General features: G+C 47.3%; 1 protein-coding gene across 6 annotated transcripts in view; it reads left to right on the top strand.

The window, feature by feature from the left end:
* Nucleotides 1-13094, top strand: part of MPP3 (MAGUK p55 scaffold protein 3) — a 32488-nt gene that overhangs the window by 10897 nt on the left and 8497 nt on the right. For 3 of the 6 annotated variants that reach the window (XM_033089419.1, XM_033089420.1, XM_033089423.1), the window contains exons 11-19: nt 1310-1506; nt 3257-3321; nt 4770-4790; nt 5379-5420; nt 6807-6971; nt 7072-7152; nt 9599-9692; nt 9886-9994; nt 11427-11555. In XM_033089419.1, the coding sequence (XP_032945310.1) occupies nt 1310-1506; nt 3257-3321; nt 4770-4790; nt 5379-5420; nt 6807-6971; nt 7072-7152; nt 9599-9692; nt 9886-9994; nt 11427-11555 (903 nt within the window). The remainder of the gene's footprint in view (nt 1-1309; nt 1507-3256; nt 3322-4769; nt 4791-5378; nt 5421-6806; nt 6972-7071; nt 7153-9598; nt 9693-9885; nt 9995-11426; nt 11556-13094) is intronic. The other 3 variants (XM_033089421.1, XM_033089424.1, XM_033089422.1) reach the window with 2 other exon arrangements.

Genomic DNA, 13094 nt, shown 5'->3' with positions numbered 1-13094 from the left:
CAGTACTAAATGCATGAATGAAGGGACATTCTAGCACCTGGCACATAATAGGTGTCAATAAATAATTCGAGGAATGAGGATTAATAATGGGCAATGTCTTTGATATCAGGTTTTTTGTTTGTTTGTTTGTTTTTACAGCAAATGAAAATAATAAAAATAATGTTTTTATGGCTTGTTTCTTATTTGCACTGTTCCACTGAATCCCAGGGCACATGTAATATGGACTCTCTCTTACCTGATGGAAGGTGGTTCTTCTTGGGACAAGTTAACGTGGTTGTCATAAGCAACCACTAAAGGTTTTAACTTGATACAGGGAGAGAACGTGGTTTTCTTGGAGGAGAAAATAGGTAGCCTCTCCCTTAGCCCATCCTTCCCAAATATTTCTTCTTGAGCCAGAAGCTTGGTCTGGGCTTCCCATTTAAGATTATATTCTCTTCTGAGTGGTTGGGACGCTGGTGACATCTGTGGCTGGAGGAGGGTATCTGTCATGACAATACCTGGCTAGGAAGTTCTGTTGTCTAACTGAATCTTTTCTGGTTGGCACATAAAGGAATATGATTTGGATCTAAGGAAGCCCTCTGAACTTTTTTTTCCCCCCTGTTTGCGGATAAAGTAATTGGGCCCAAATAGAAATAAGTAAATCCATGCCACTTAATTGTAGAAGAGAACAAGGAAGTGTGACAAAATGCTGTGTTTTCCCACCCTCTTCTCTAGCAAGGATGACTTCAGGGTAAAGGGCAGAGTTAGGGGTTGGCCAAGTATATGGCAGATGAGGCAGGATTGAGCTGTAAAAAATGTGGTGTCAATTACCCACTGAAATGTGATGGTGAGGAAATAAGTAACAGTAGTTTTGTTGATATTTGGGTTCTTACCAAAACATCTTGATTACTTATTTAACAGATGGCTGCTGACTTCACGAGGGGCAGTTAGCAAATCAAAAATCACATTTAAGTTACAGATTGTGCTTGCCTTTGCGTTTTGTTTGTTCCCAGGACTAATTGTTGCTTTGTGTATGCTAAGGACAGCAGATCAGGTAACAAAGGAAATGTTTAGGTTGGAAAGAGCAATTCAGACTTGGGGCCCATCTATTAATTTTCTGATTCTTGAGGGATTGCCTGACTATAATAATCAAAATGGTTGAAGCATAATAAGAAAATGTGTGCGGTGTGTTTCTGATTCGCTTTCAATTCTCAAGGCTGCTTGTTCTTCCAAATTGTGAACGGTAGTTGTCATATGTCCTTCAATGTGGCATAGACATACCTATGCTTCCGTGATGAAGGTCCATCTCACCGGAGCCCGTCCTCTGCAGGTGTTCATGCGGGCCCTCTTCCACTACAACCCTCAGGAGGACCGGGCCATTCCCTGCCAGGAGGCAGGCCTGCCCTTCCAGCGAAGGCAGGTCCTGGAGGTGGTGAGCCAGGATGACCCCACATGGTGGCAGGCCAAGCGAGTGGGGGACACCAACCTTCGAGCTGGCCTTATCCCCTCCAAGCAGTTCCAGGAAAGGTGGGTCTGGGGTGTGTTGTAAGGGGGTGGTTTTGGAGTGGCCAGAGGCATAGATGCATGGCAGACCCCTAAATACCTGCCACCACAGCCAGAGGGGCACACTGTGTGTTGTTCCCTGAGATAAGTACCAATTGCACTTGTGTTTATTCTTCTTGATTCATAACCAGTGATGATGACTGTTTGAGATTTAAATCAATATATGGAAATCTATGTTCTTAAATTAACGTATATCTTATAATGCGCACTTAGAGAAAGTTGAGAAATAAAATGCAAAAATACAGAAAAGGAGGACGAGGGGAAAAATATTACCCAAAGTCTCGTCATTATCCAAACAGCATAATGTATTTCCTTTCTGTGTTTTTTATGTGAGTGTTGCACATAGAATTTGACGTCTTGCTTTATTTTTTTCAACTTAGCATTTTGACATTAGCATGTCCTACAATATTACCTGTTCTTGATTGTGTGATTTCGGTGGCTACATCAGATTTCATTCATTCAGGCAGCATGAAAGTATTCATCATGAATGGAGCTAGCCTGTGCCACGCATCCTGCAGGCTGCTGTGAACCCCTGGTTTCTACCCTCCAGGAGCCTACAGTTTAGCTGGAAAGTCACAGATGGTTCAAACAAGCACTATATGAATGTGAAGGGGGCAAGGGAGGAGGAGATGGTGCTTTGTAAAGTCACAGTAAGAGGCCTGGCGCTCGTCTGGGTGTACAGGGAAAGCTTCTCAGAGCAAGGGTTGTTCCCAAACGACTTCACTCCTTCCTTACTTTCCAGTCGTCTCCAGTGTTTCACTGCTACAAGGCTGCAATTATTATCTTGCGCATAGACTGTTCATCATATTTCAAATGATTTTCTTAGGATAGATTTCCATAATGTGAATTCTGGGTCAGAGCGGGTGGCAGTTAGGACTGCATCGCCTCCCTGGGGTTTGTAGCCCTCTTCCATCTTTTGGGGGCATGGAATGTGGTAACAACAGACCTCAGGTGTGGTCCTCATGGTGTGGTCCCGAGAGCAGGGGCAGCAGCAGCCCCTGAGAACCTGTTGGAGAGACAGACCCCTGGGCCCTGCCTCAGATCTGCTGAATCAGAAACTCCAGGGGTGGACTCTGAGCTCTGTGTTCTCGCAGAGGTTCCAGGTGATTCTGAGGTGCTGAGGCTTGAGAACCTCTGCTGTCTTTTTTCCGGGAAGCCTCAGACCCATCTGCATCTTTGGCTTCAAGGTCTTGGGGGAAAGCTCTTTAGCTGTGTTTAAATGTGGAAATCTCGAGTCCTGGGCATTTTCTCAGGTCAGATATGAGGCCTTGGCGGCTGGCTGTCCATTAATGGCCACATTGGATAATGGGTCAGGCTCGCCCTCAGCCTCTCCTAGGAGTGGTTCTGCTATTTGCCAGCTTCCTCGGGGATGGGAAGGCCGGTGAGAGTGGAGAAGGGGCCTCCTTCCTTGAAAATCAGTCACAGGAAAGTTAACCACCAACTGCTGACTGGTCACTGTGCTGGTTCCCTGTGTGTGACCATCTTGGGCTAGGAGAGCTCCTCTCACAGCAAGACCCTCGGTTTCTTCCCCAGGAGCCAGTGAGCGCCGGTGAAAGTGTCTTTCTTCATTGGAAATCATTGTGCGGCAGGAGGCCCTCGGAGTCCCTGGCTGTGTAGGAGCCAGGCCTTAGTTTTTCTGAGTTTTCCGTAAGACTCCCCCTGACTGGTTCCCTAGCCCAGCTCATGGGCCTGCCTTCTCTTTGTGTCCCCACAGGCGCCTAAGCTACCGAAGAGCCACGGGTACCCTTCCAAGCCCCCAGAACCTCAAGAAGCCCCCCTGTGAGTAAATTGGCAGGGTTGGCACTTCAGGGAGGGGCCAGGGTTAGTATTTGGAGGCATTTTGCCAGCAAGAAGCAGGCACTGGGCTGGAGGGGGCACCAAAGTTCCGCTCTGAGCTCCCAGGCCTCCAGAGGAAGGAGGGGGAGGGGAGAGGGATGAGGAGGAGAAATGGGGATGTGTTGGGGAGACCTACTCTCTGGAGAGGAGCTTCTATATTTGGAGCCCATAGGTGACACTGGAGGGCATGTTAACACTTCTCCCAAAGCTGTGTGCAAACCTCTATGTGTGAGTGAGTGTGTCTGTCTTTCTGGGAAAGGGTCCACAGCTTTCACTATATTCCCAAGGGGCTCTCTGACCCTGTCGATTTAAGAACCTCTGATTGGGGGAGGGAATGGAGATGGCTATGAGTGATCCTGTGCCTCTGTGTTAGAGGCCAAATTTGGCAAATAAAAATAAAGAATGCTCAGTTAAATTCGAATTTCAGATAAACAAATAATTTCTTTTTTTTTTAGATTTTTTTTTTTTTAATTGCAATCATTTTTGTGTATCCTCCTATGGGTTAAAAAGAGGTTGCTTTTATGTTCTGGTCTTTTTTCTCTCCTCCTTTTTGATTAATATAAGATAAGGTAAGGCCTGAAAAATGCTTCTTTTTTTTATTTCTTTTTTTTATTATTATTTTTTAAATTTATTGGGGTGACAATTGTTAGTAAAATTACATAGATTTCAGGTGTGCAATTCTGTATCACATAATCTAAACAAATAATTTCTTAATATAGGTATGCCCCCACTATCACATGGGATATACTTATACTAAAAACCAGTTCATTGTTTTACTGAAATTCAAATTTAACCGAGTGTCCTGTGTTTTATCTGACATCTCTACTCTGCACTTTACCTTTTAGAAAAGATCCACCTACCTTCTTGCCTTCTAATCGTCTTAACAGCCCTGTAAAGTAGTGGAGTTGGAGCATCCCCTTTTCCAAGATAGGAAAACGGAGGCTCAGGAGGTTGAGGGAGTGAGGCCCGGGTTGAGTTTTCAGAGGGCCTGTGATCAGAGCCCCCAGTTAGAGTCTGAGGAGGAAGCTGTCCCACTGCCGGCATCCTAGAGTGAGCTGCTCCCATGGCGTGGCAGCCACTGCCCACGGTCACTCTTCTAGACTTGCTCTCAAGCAGAAGGGCTGCTGAGTAAATGGGCCTTACGGCTGCTTACAGCAGTGATGAGCTGGCTTTCTTTGGGCCACTAATGAGACACGCACAGGAAAACTAATTAGAGCAAGTCTTGGTTTAATAACACACCACAGATCGGGTCACAGGTTTGTTGGAAGAGAGAAAGAGGGGACAGATGGAGGGCTCCTCAGGCACACGAGGCCATGGCTGTCTCGCAGCCACAGGGACTCCTGGTTCCCCTCCACTAACGCTGTTCCATCTGTCTTTTGTGCAAACCACAGATGATCAGCCTTGTGACAAAGGTAGGCCTGGTAATTGTCCCTGTGTGCATGGATAAGGCCTCTTTTCTGTGGACTGCCTAGGGCTGGAGGAACTTGCCCACCCCGCTTTGGGGTGGCTCTGCCTCTCTGGCTCTTTGCACACCTCTCCCTGCTCTGCCAGCTGGACTGGCCCCTTCCTTGAGACTGCAGAGCTGGTGGGGACAGAGCCCCTCCCTGCCTGCCTGGCATGCAGGGCCCAGCCTTCCCAGGATGCTGGCTGGGCTGGCTGTGACTGGGCTGCGTAGGAGGCAAGAGACATGGGAGGTGGGGTGCAGCGTGAGTGAATCTTCCTTATTCACACTGATCCTAACTCAGAGGGGCTGGGATGGGGGCCTCCTGGCCCATAACCCCTGCCAGGACTGGGGAAGGCTATTTGGGACCTAAGCATGGAGAACTGAGCTAAACAGAAGAACTTGTTTTTCTGGGGTGGCCAGGATGTGGGATTTCTCCTGAGCCCTCCTGAGACACCATCCCAGAGGGCTCTGCCTGGCCATCCAGGGTCCTGGTACCTCTGGGTTGGGGTGTGTGTCCAGCATGGCTCACTGGCCTTTCTCTTTGTTCGGTTCTCAGAGACCTGTGACTGCGAGGGGTACCTCAAAGGACATTATGTGGGTAAGTAGCGGGGGCTCTCCCCGCAACACCCTCTCCTCCATTCATGCACAGCCCATCATGGACTCCTGGGTCAGGGAGAGACAAAAGCAGAGTGATCTGAGTGCCGGGAACATTTTAAGAGCAGCTGGGACCCACATTTTCTCACTTCTCTGTCAGCAGAGGAGGGGCTGCCTGCCCAGGCCTTGGGGTCCCCCACCTCAACGTTCACCCAGCCACGAGAAGCAGAGCCCTGGCAGGAAATGGACATGGACACCCTACATTGATACCGATTTTATTATTATCACGATCTCAACTGTACACCACCATCGCATAGTAACGCAGCCTTTTACTAGTCTCCTAAGTACCTACACTTCTTTTATTTTGGTCAGTCTTTTCAAAGGCCTAGAGACAGGCAAAGAATTTTTTAATTTTTGATTTTTTTTTTTTAAAGATTTTATTGGGGAAGGGGAACAGAACTTTTATTGGGGAACAGTGTGTACTTCTAGGACTTTTTTCCACGTCAAGTTGTTGTCCTTTCAATCTTAGTTGTGGAGGGCGCAGCTCAGCTCCAGGTCCAGTTGCCGTTGCTAGTTGCAGGGGGCACAGCCCACCATCCCTTGCGGGACTCGAGGAATTGAACTGGCAACCTTGTGGTTGAGAGCCCACTGGTCCATGTGGGAATCGAACTGGCAGCCTTCGGAGTTAGGAGCATGGAGCTCTAACCGTCTGAGCCACCAGGCCAGCCCTTAATTTTTGATTTTGAAGTAATTTCAAACTTATTGAAAAGTTAACTGTACAAAGAACTCCCATATACTCTACACCCAGATCCACCAGTTGTTAACACTTTGCTGTGTTTGCTTTATCGTTCCCTTTTTCTACATGCATACATTTTTTCCCCCTGAGTCATGTGAGAGTTATTTGTAGACGTCATTTCCCTTCACCCTCAGCATAATACCTCAGCGGGACAAGGACATTCTCTTATATAACCCAGGACAATTATCAAATTCTGGGAATTTAACATGCATACAATTCTATATCTAATATACTGTTTATATTCAATTTTTGCAAATTGTCCCAACAATGTTCTTTAGAGCATTTTCCCCTGATCTAGGATCCAGTCAGCATATTGCATTTGTAGATTTCTATTCCCATTTCATGGATAAGGGAAGCAAGGCTCAGAGAGGTGGTGCTAAGTAAAAAGTGACCTTGAACCCTGTTTTTTGGATGCCAGGTGGTCACCCTTTCATCATACTACTGTGTGTTTCGATCAACCCCTTCCTGTAGCAAGTGGAGGTTGGGAGAGGCCAGTGGGACTCAGTCCCACCTCCGGGTCGGGCCAGGTAGAGAAAGTCTTTACTAGGAGATCCGGGGACAAATGCCATGGTCCCCCCTACCCTCCCCCTAAAGCTGGTCTTCGGAGGAGCTTTCGGCTGAGCCGCAGGGAGAGATTGGGAAGCCCACAGGAAGGAAAGATGTCCACAGTAGCTGAGTCTCTGGAGCTGCTGACCTATGAGGAGGTGACCAGGTACCAGCAGCAGCCAGGCGAGCGGCTGCGCCTCGTGGTTCTGATTGGTAGGTAACCTGCATATCCAGGGGGTGGGCTGCTTTCTACCCTGGAGGAGTGGGCGGGAGCTCAGCCGGGTCCCTGGTCAGCATTCCCTTTGTTTCCCAGGGTCTCTGGGAGCCCGACTGCATGAGCTGAAGCAGAAAGTGGTGGCAGAGAACCCACAGCACTTTGGTGTTGCCGTGCCACGTAAGAGGGCCCGTGTGTGTGTGTGTGTGTGTGTGTGTGTGTGTGTGTGTGTGTGTGGTAGGGGGTGGTGTGCGCATCCACACATGAACATTTCATGGGTACTTGACTACCCATATCCATCTTCATCCTTACTTTGGGTCTCAGGGACTTCCAGGCACTGTCTGCTATAGGCAGGTCATGGGACCTAAGCATGATGGGAGAGACCCACTCTTAGTGGTCCACTAGGACCCTCTGAGGCAGAAGCTGGAGGACCACTTGTCTGGTTCCTGCGTGGGATGGGAGATGAGTCTAGAGCATATTGCAGGCAAAGTGGCAAACTCAACCCAACTCCAAGGGGCCCCCAGCCTCTTCTTCCAAATGTCTCTGACTCCTATGGCCCCTGCTCTCTGCCTGGATAAGAGAGCAAAGCAGAGAAGCCAGAGAGCCAGTGAACGGTATTGCTTGGGCACTCCCTTATAGCTAGATCCGCCTGTCAGGGTGGCTCCTGAGTCTAGAGGAAGCTGGGGATGTTGAAATCCATCCAGTAGGTGGGAAGTCCTGGTTCTGAATGTGATGAGGAAGAGGAGAATGAAGAGTGCTAGGAAGTACACCAAGAGCTTTCATGTAGTAATTCGGTCAGCTTCCCCAGTACCCTTGAGAAGAGGGATTATTATCATCCCATACTGCAGAGGAAGACACTAAAACTCTGGAAAAGCGAAGTAACTTGCCCAGTGTCACATAGTTGGTAAGTGGTGGAGCCAAGATTCAAACCCAGGCAGCCTGCCCCAGTCACGTTTTTAATGAGACCACATGACAACCTGTCACCTGCTGCCTGCCACTTCCTGTCCTTGGCTGTCCCTTTTCTTTCTGGGACTCTCTCTCAGTGCCTCTGGCCTCAGAGGGATACAGTGTGGGCACCTGGTGACCACCAAGAGTGGCGGTAATGAGACCTTTCCAGGGTGTTCTGAGGAAGGGCATCTACAAACCTCCCCCCCTGGGCCTTGGGGTGCATAGCCTAGTCTGTGGGTTGTCAGAATGGTCTTCCGGAGCCCAATTTGAAGTGGCAGGGGTGGGGACGGGGGAAAGTGTTGGGGAGGCCATCTGGCAGCACACCTGTGACGGGCCTGGCAGGTTTCAGGTGACCATGCCCTTCTAGGCTGATAGGATGGACTGAATGAAACAGGACATGTGGAAGTTGCTCACACATAGATCCTTGGAAACCCTCAGATCCATCCCCTGGGGGAGGGGTACCTGGATGGTCAGGCCTACCTGCTTCTAGGTACCACACAAATAGCTGACTTTCCCACTTGCTTTTAGGAACTGGGGGAGTCAGGGAGGCTTCCCAGAGGCAGTGACATTTATGCCGGGTTTTGAAGAGTACATAGGAGTTTTTCAGGCAGAGAAGAAAGGAAGAATTCTCTCTACAGAGGGAGCAACATGTGCAAAGGGATGAAGGTGTGACCCAGCGTAGCAGAGCTAGGGACGGGGGAAGATGGTGTGGATGATGTAGGGGAGATGAAGCTGAGCTGGGGGCTGGGCAGACAACAAGGGTCTCGTATATTCATCGGAGGTCTTTAGAATGTAATCAGTGGGTGAATAAAAATTTTAAAGCAAGGGAATGACGTGGTCAGAAAAGGGACCCTAGCAGCTCTGCCAGAGGTTGGCCAAAGATACCAAATGTGGAACACAGAGCATCCCCCTGGGTGGCCCCCAAGGGCCAGAAAACACTACCCTCCAACACCCTTTTCTTTTTGGAATGCTCTGGAAAAAGCTGTGTGTTGCTTCATACGTGCTCTTATTCTGTGGAGGACCTGTTTTGCCCCAGAAGTGTGCATCTCGATTCTGTGATGGAAATGGTTGGGAAAACACTGTGTGGTTTAAAATTATGTGAGAGCCAGCTCTGCCGAAGCACATCTCATCCATAAGGGGACTGTCTGTCTTCATGCCTCCTTTTCTTTCAAAATGGGAAATAATTGAATAAAGAATTAAAAGCATACAGCAAGGTCATCTGTGTTTGTGCCTCCTCTGCTCTCAAAAAGCAATTAGGACTGGGGATAAAATAAAAGCTTAGGACTAGGGATTCCCTCAGTGATTCTTCCCTCAGCATCTATGTGGCAATTTGGTAAGGTGGTTAAGGGCATATACTTGGCACGAGACAGAGTTCAGAACTTGGCCCTGCCACCTGCTGGCTCTGTGTCACTGGCATGGTGCTTTGCCTCTCCTCACCTTTCAGTTCCCTCTCCTGCAAAATGGGAGGCCTCCTTTTGCCTACTTCAAAGAGTTTTGTGCAAATCAGTGATGAGTCTGGAAAGGACGCTGTGGCTGACACAGGGACACTGGATGAATGGAAGTGGTTGGTTTATATACAAATCAGCAATAAGCTCTGCTTGAGGGCACAGGCTAGCCACTGTACTTGCTCATTGTGACGTGACGTCTCTTTGCCCAGCTTTCCTTCTTTCTTTCAAAGATACCACCAGGCCCCGAAAGAGCCATGAGAAGGAGGGGGTGGAATATCACTTTGTGTCTAAGCAAGCTTTTGAGGCCGACTTACATCACAACAAGTAAGTTTGCTTGATGGGCCAGTTAGCCCCCTGTGTGACTGTGTCTTTGCATCTGTCCTGTATTCCACTTGACCTCCTGGGAGGGCTTCCAGAAAAGATGGGGCAAGTGGGATAGAAGTCGCGGTAGAAAGTTTCTGTGCTAATTTAGGTAAGCTCAGGAACTAAAGGCCTTTCCCCTTTGGTGGTGTTCTAGGTTCCTGGAGCATGGTGAATACAAGGAAAATCTCTATGGAACCAGCCTGGATGCCATTCAGGCTGTGATGGCCAAAAACAAAGTCTGTTTAGTGGATGTGGCGCCGGACGTGAGTTCCTGGGCCATTGGGCACTTCCTGTAGACGGAATTCATAAAGTAGGGCATTGTATATTTTATAGGACATTTGACCTCAGTCTAAGGAAGTGTTCGTCTAGAGCACTGAATATTAAAATGTCCTTGGGTCTCCCTTTGAGAATCCAACGAAAGCTTTGTACCCCCAGAGGAGCACCTTTATACACAAAAACTGCATTCAAATTGTAGGAAGTTCATGGATGCTCTTGGTGGCCTAGAGACCCAGGCCGGATGGGAACCTCTGCGTGGAGTAAGTCATGCAGTAGATGGTGGCACCGACTGGCCAATTGTGATGTGACAGGAAATTAAATGTCAATTCCCCTGGTGGAAGCTGGGGCTCGGGCCACCCCCTTCCTGTCCAGGACGAGTGAAATTAGTGGCTTGGGGAACCACTGAGGGGGAGGCAGTCAGGAGAGCAATTTGAAAGGGAGAAGGGAAAGGAGACATGACCCGGTGAAGTACTTCAAAAACATTTTCAGCTCTGTACATCCTGCCTGCTGGGTGCTCGACAGGGCCTTAACCATCTTTTTAACCTTGTTTTTGAGAAACACTTCTAAGCTTTGACCTCAATCTGGGGAACTTTATTCCTCTATAGAAAGAAACAGAGCTGTGATTTTTATGATATAAGCTGTAGACTTTATTTTCTAGAAGTTTGCTTGAAACAGATACCAAAAAGTACACTATGTCTGTAAAGGAAAACCCTGGCGAATTTGGATTTACTGGGAGTTGGTAGTCAAAATTAAAAGTCTAAATTTCAAAATTTTATTTGGAAAGTGATTTTGTTGATTTTTTTTTTCTTTTGGCTGCAGAGTATACATACAACAGTTGAATACCACTATTTCTAAATAGAGGCCTTTACATTTTCGATGAAGTGCACTAATTAACAGGATGATTTGCATATGGAAAACCTTCCAAAGACTTTACAATTTGTTTCAAGGGATTTCTTAGTCTCTTCACTTGCTTAGCAAACCTTTCTTCTTTGAGTATTATAAAGAAGGCTGTGTGATAGCACACATTTTGCATTAGTATAGTCCAAATTGATGACATTTGACTAAATAGACACACATTGAATCCTGCTGGCTCATCCATCAGGACTGGGCAGGTAGAGAAGGGTGTCAGGAGGTTAATTAAAGCTTGCAGGGTCAGAGCAGAGATAGATGGCAACTCTTGGAGCCAGCCGAGGCTTTGGAAGCTGTGTTCTCAGTGAGTGGACCTTCAGGGCCCAGCTGAGTCCAGTGTCACAGTGGAGCGTGGAAAAATAAGCAGTTGGTTTGCCCAGTTGAAGTCCATTGTCGTATGACTATTCAATGTCTTTGCCATCGAGGCACATCATTGCTGAGCATTCAAAAAGTTTGTTTCACAGTAAAATATTTCCAAAGTGTATAATATTCCTGAAATTTCTTTCTCAGGCATTGAGACAACTGAGGACCTCAGAATTCAAACCCTATGTTATATTTGTGAAGCCTGCAATTCAGGAAAAAAGGAAGACACCACCCATGTCTCCAACTTGTGAGGACACAGCAGCTCCACTTGTGAGTGTAAGGTTGATCCTTTCTTTTCTGAAGGCCTGTTACAGCTACAGAAGGGTGCTGTACAGACCACCTTTTGCACAGACCTTTTCATTTTGCCTGTTGGCGAGACTTAGATGGACAAGTGACCGGAAGGCTCAAGGTGGGGCAGCCAGAAGCACCTCCCAATTCAGACACAGGTGGCTTTGTCTGGGCTCCTCACCCGCCCTTCACTCCCTCATATAAGCACTGTCCTGGAAAATAGGGACTGACATCTGTCAGGGACCTGATCTGAGTGTGACAAACCACACAAATCTCTTGAACTCCTAAGCCAAACCTAAGTAGTTTTTGTTGTTGTTGTTGTTTTTTTAAATATTATCCTTTATATTATAAGCTATTCTTTTTTTTTTTTCTAAGTAGTTTTCAATTGAAACCAAGTTCTGATCCAGTAAGCTAATCCAACATGGGGGCAACGGGCAGCATGAAGGGACTCTTTCCCATGTGCGTTTCAGGTCTGTGACTCTCTTGCTGAAGCTGCAGGTGATTGAACATTCCACCTTTACAGGCTAGGAAAGGGTTCAGGGCAATCTGTGGCTGCAAAACAAATGTCACACATTTTATTCCATTAGAGATTTATTTGCATTCTTTCAAGATGCAAATATCTATTGGAAGATTGAGGTACATAGTAGCAAAAATATTCCTTCTATAATTTCTCAAATAGCTAAATGCTTCCAGGATGAAGAGTGAAGGTCCCAGAGGAGGGAACATTCCAGAAGCAGCAGATGGGTCTAGAGGATATGTGTGTAAGGGGGTAGGGGAGGTGGGTTGAAGTGCCAGGGCCAGCGCTAGGAAACGGCAGGGTGCTTTTGAGTATGAGAAGAGCTCTGTAAGATACAATACAGAATTGGGAGGCTTCTCCCAATTTGATCTAGTTTTTCCCCTCCTGGGGAAAGAAGGAGAAAAAACTATCTCAGCCTTCTCTTAGGTCCCTGCTGTCTTTATGGTGGCATATAAAAACTCTTTCCTAGACCTTTAGAACGTATTTTCTGAAAGTGTAGATGTTCTTGCTGAAGTAGGAATCCGGTTTTGATTGGTGATAGAGAGAAGAGGAGGAGAGGAGACTATTTTGGGATGTAGGTCTCTTTGGGGGAGGACAGCTCAACCCCTGCCTTGGCAATATCAAAACACTGAACCCCTAGAAGCAGAGGAGAGAAGGCACCAGTGGACTGGAAAGAGAAAGGGAGATGGGTGAACACCAGTGATAAATTTCATTTTGCAACTTTGCTCAGAGTGGATCTGCCACTTTCCTTTCTTCCAAGAACCAAACTATTTATCGGTTAGCTACCTGCATGAAATTCTTATTAGAAGTTTTTCTTTTTTTTATTTTATTGGGGAACAGTGTGTTTCTCCAGGGCCCATCAGCTCCAAGTCATTGTCCTTCAATCTAGTTGTGGAGGGTGTAGCTCAGCTCCAAGTCCAGTCGCCGTCAATCTTTAGTTGCAGGGGGCGCAGCCCACCATCCCATGCGGGAATTGAACTGGCAACCTTGTCGTTGAGAGCTTACGCTCT

This window comes from Rhinolophus ferrumequinum, chromosome 21, assembly GCF_004115265.2.
Source record: "Rhinolophus ferrumequinum isolate MPI-CBG mRhiFer1 chromosome 21, mRhiFer1_v1.p, whole genome shotgun sequence".
Classification (NCBI taxonomy): domain Eukaryota; kingdom Metazoa; phylum Chordata; class Mammalia; order Chiroptera; family Rhinolophidae; genus Rhinolophus; species Rhinolophus ferrumequinum.
The sequence above is the reverse complement of the archived record's forward strand: the minus strand, read 5'-3'. Positions and strand labels throughout refer to the sequence as shown.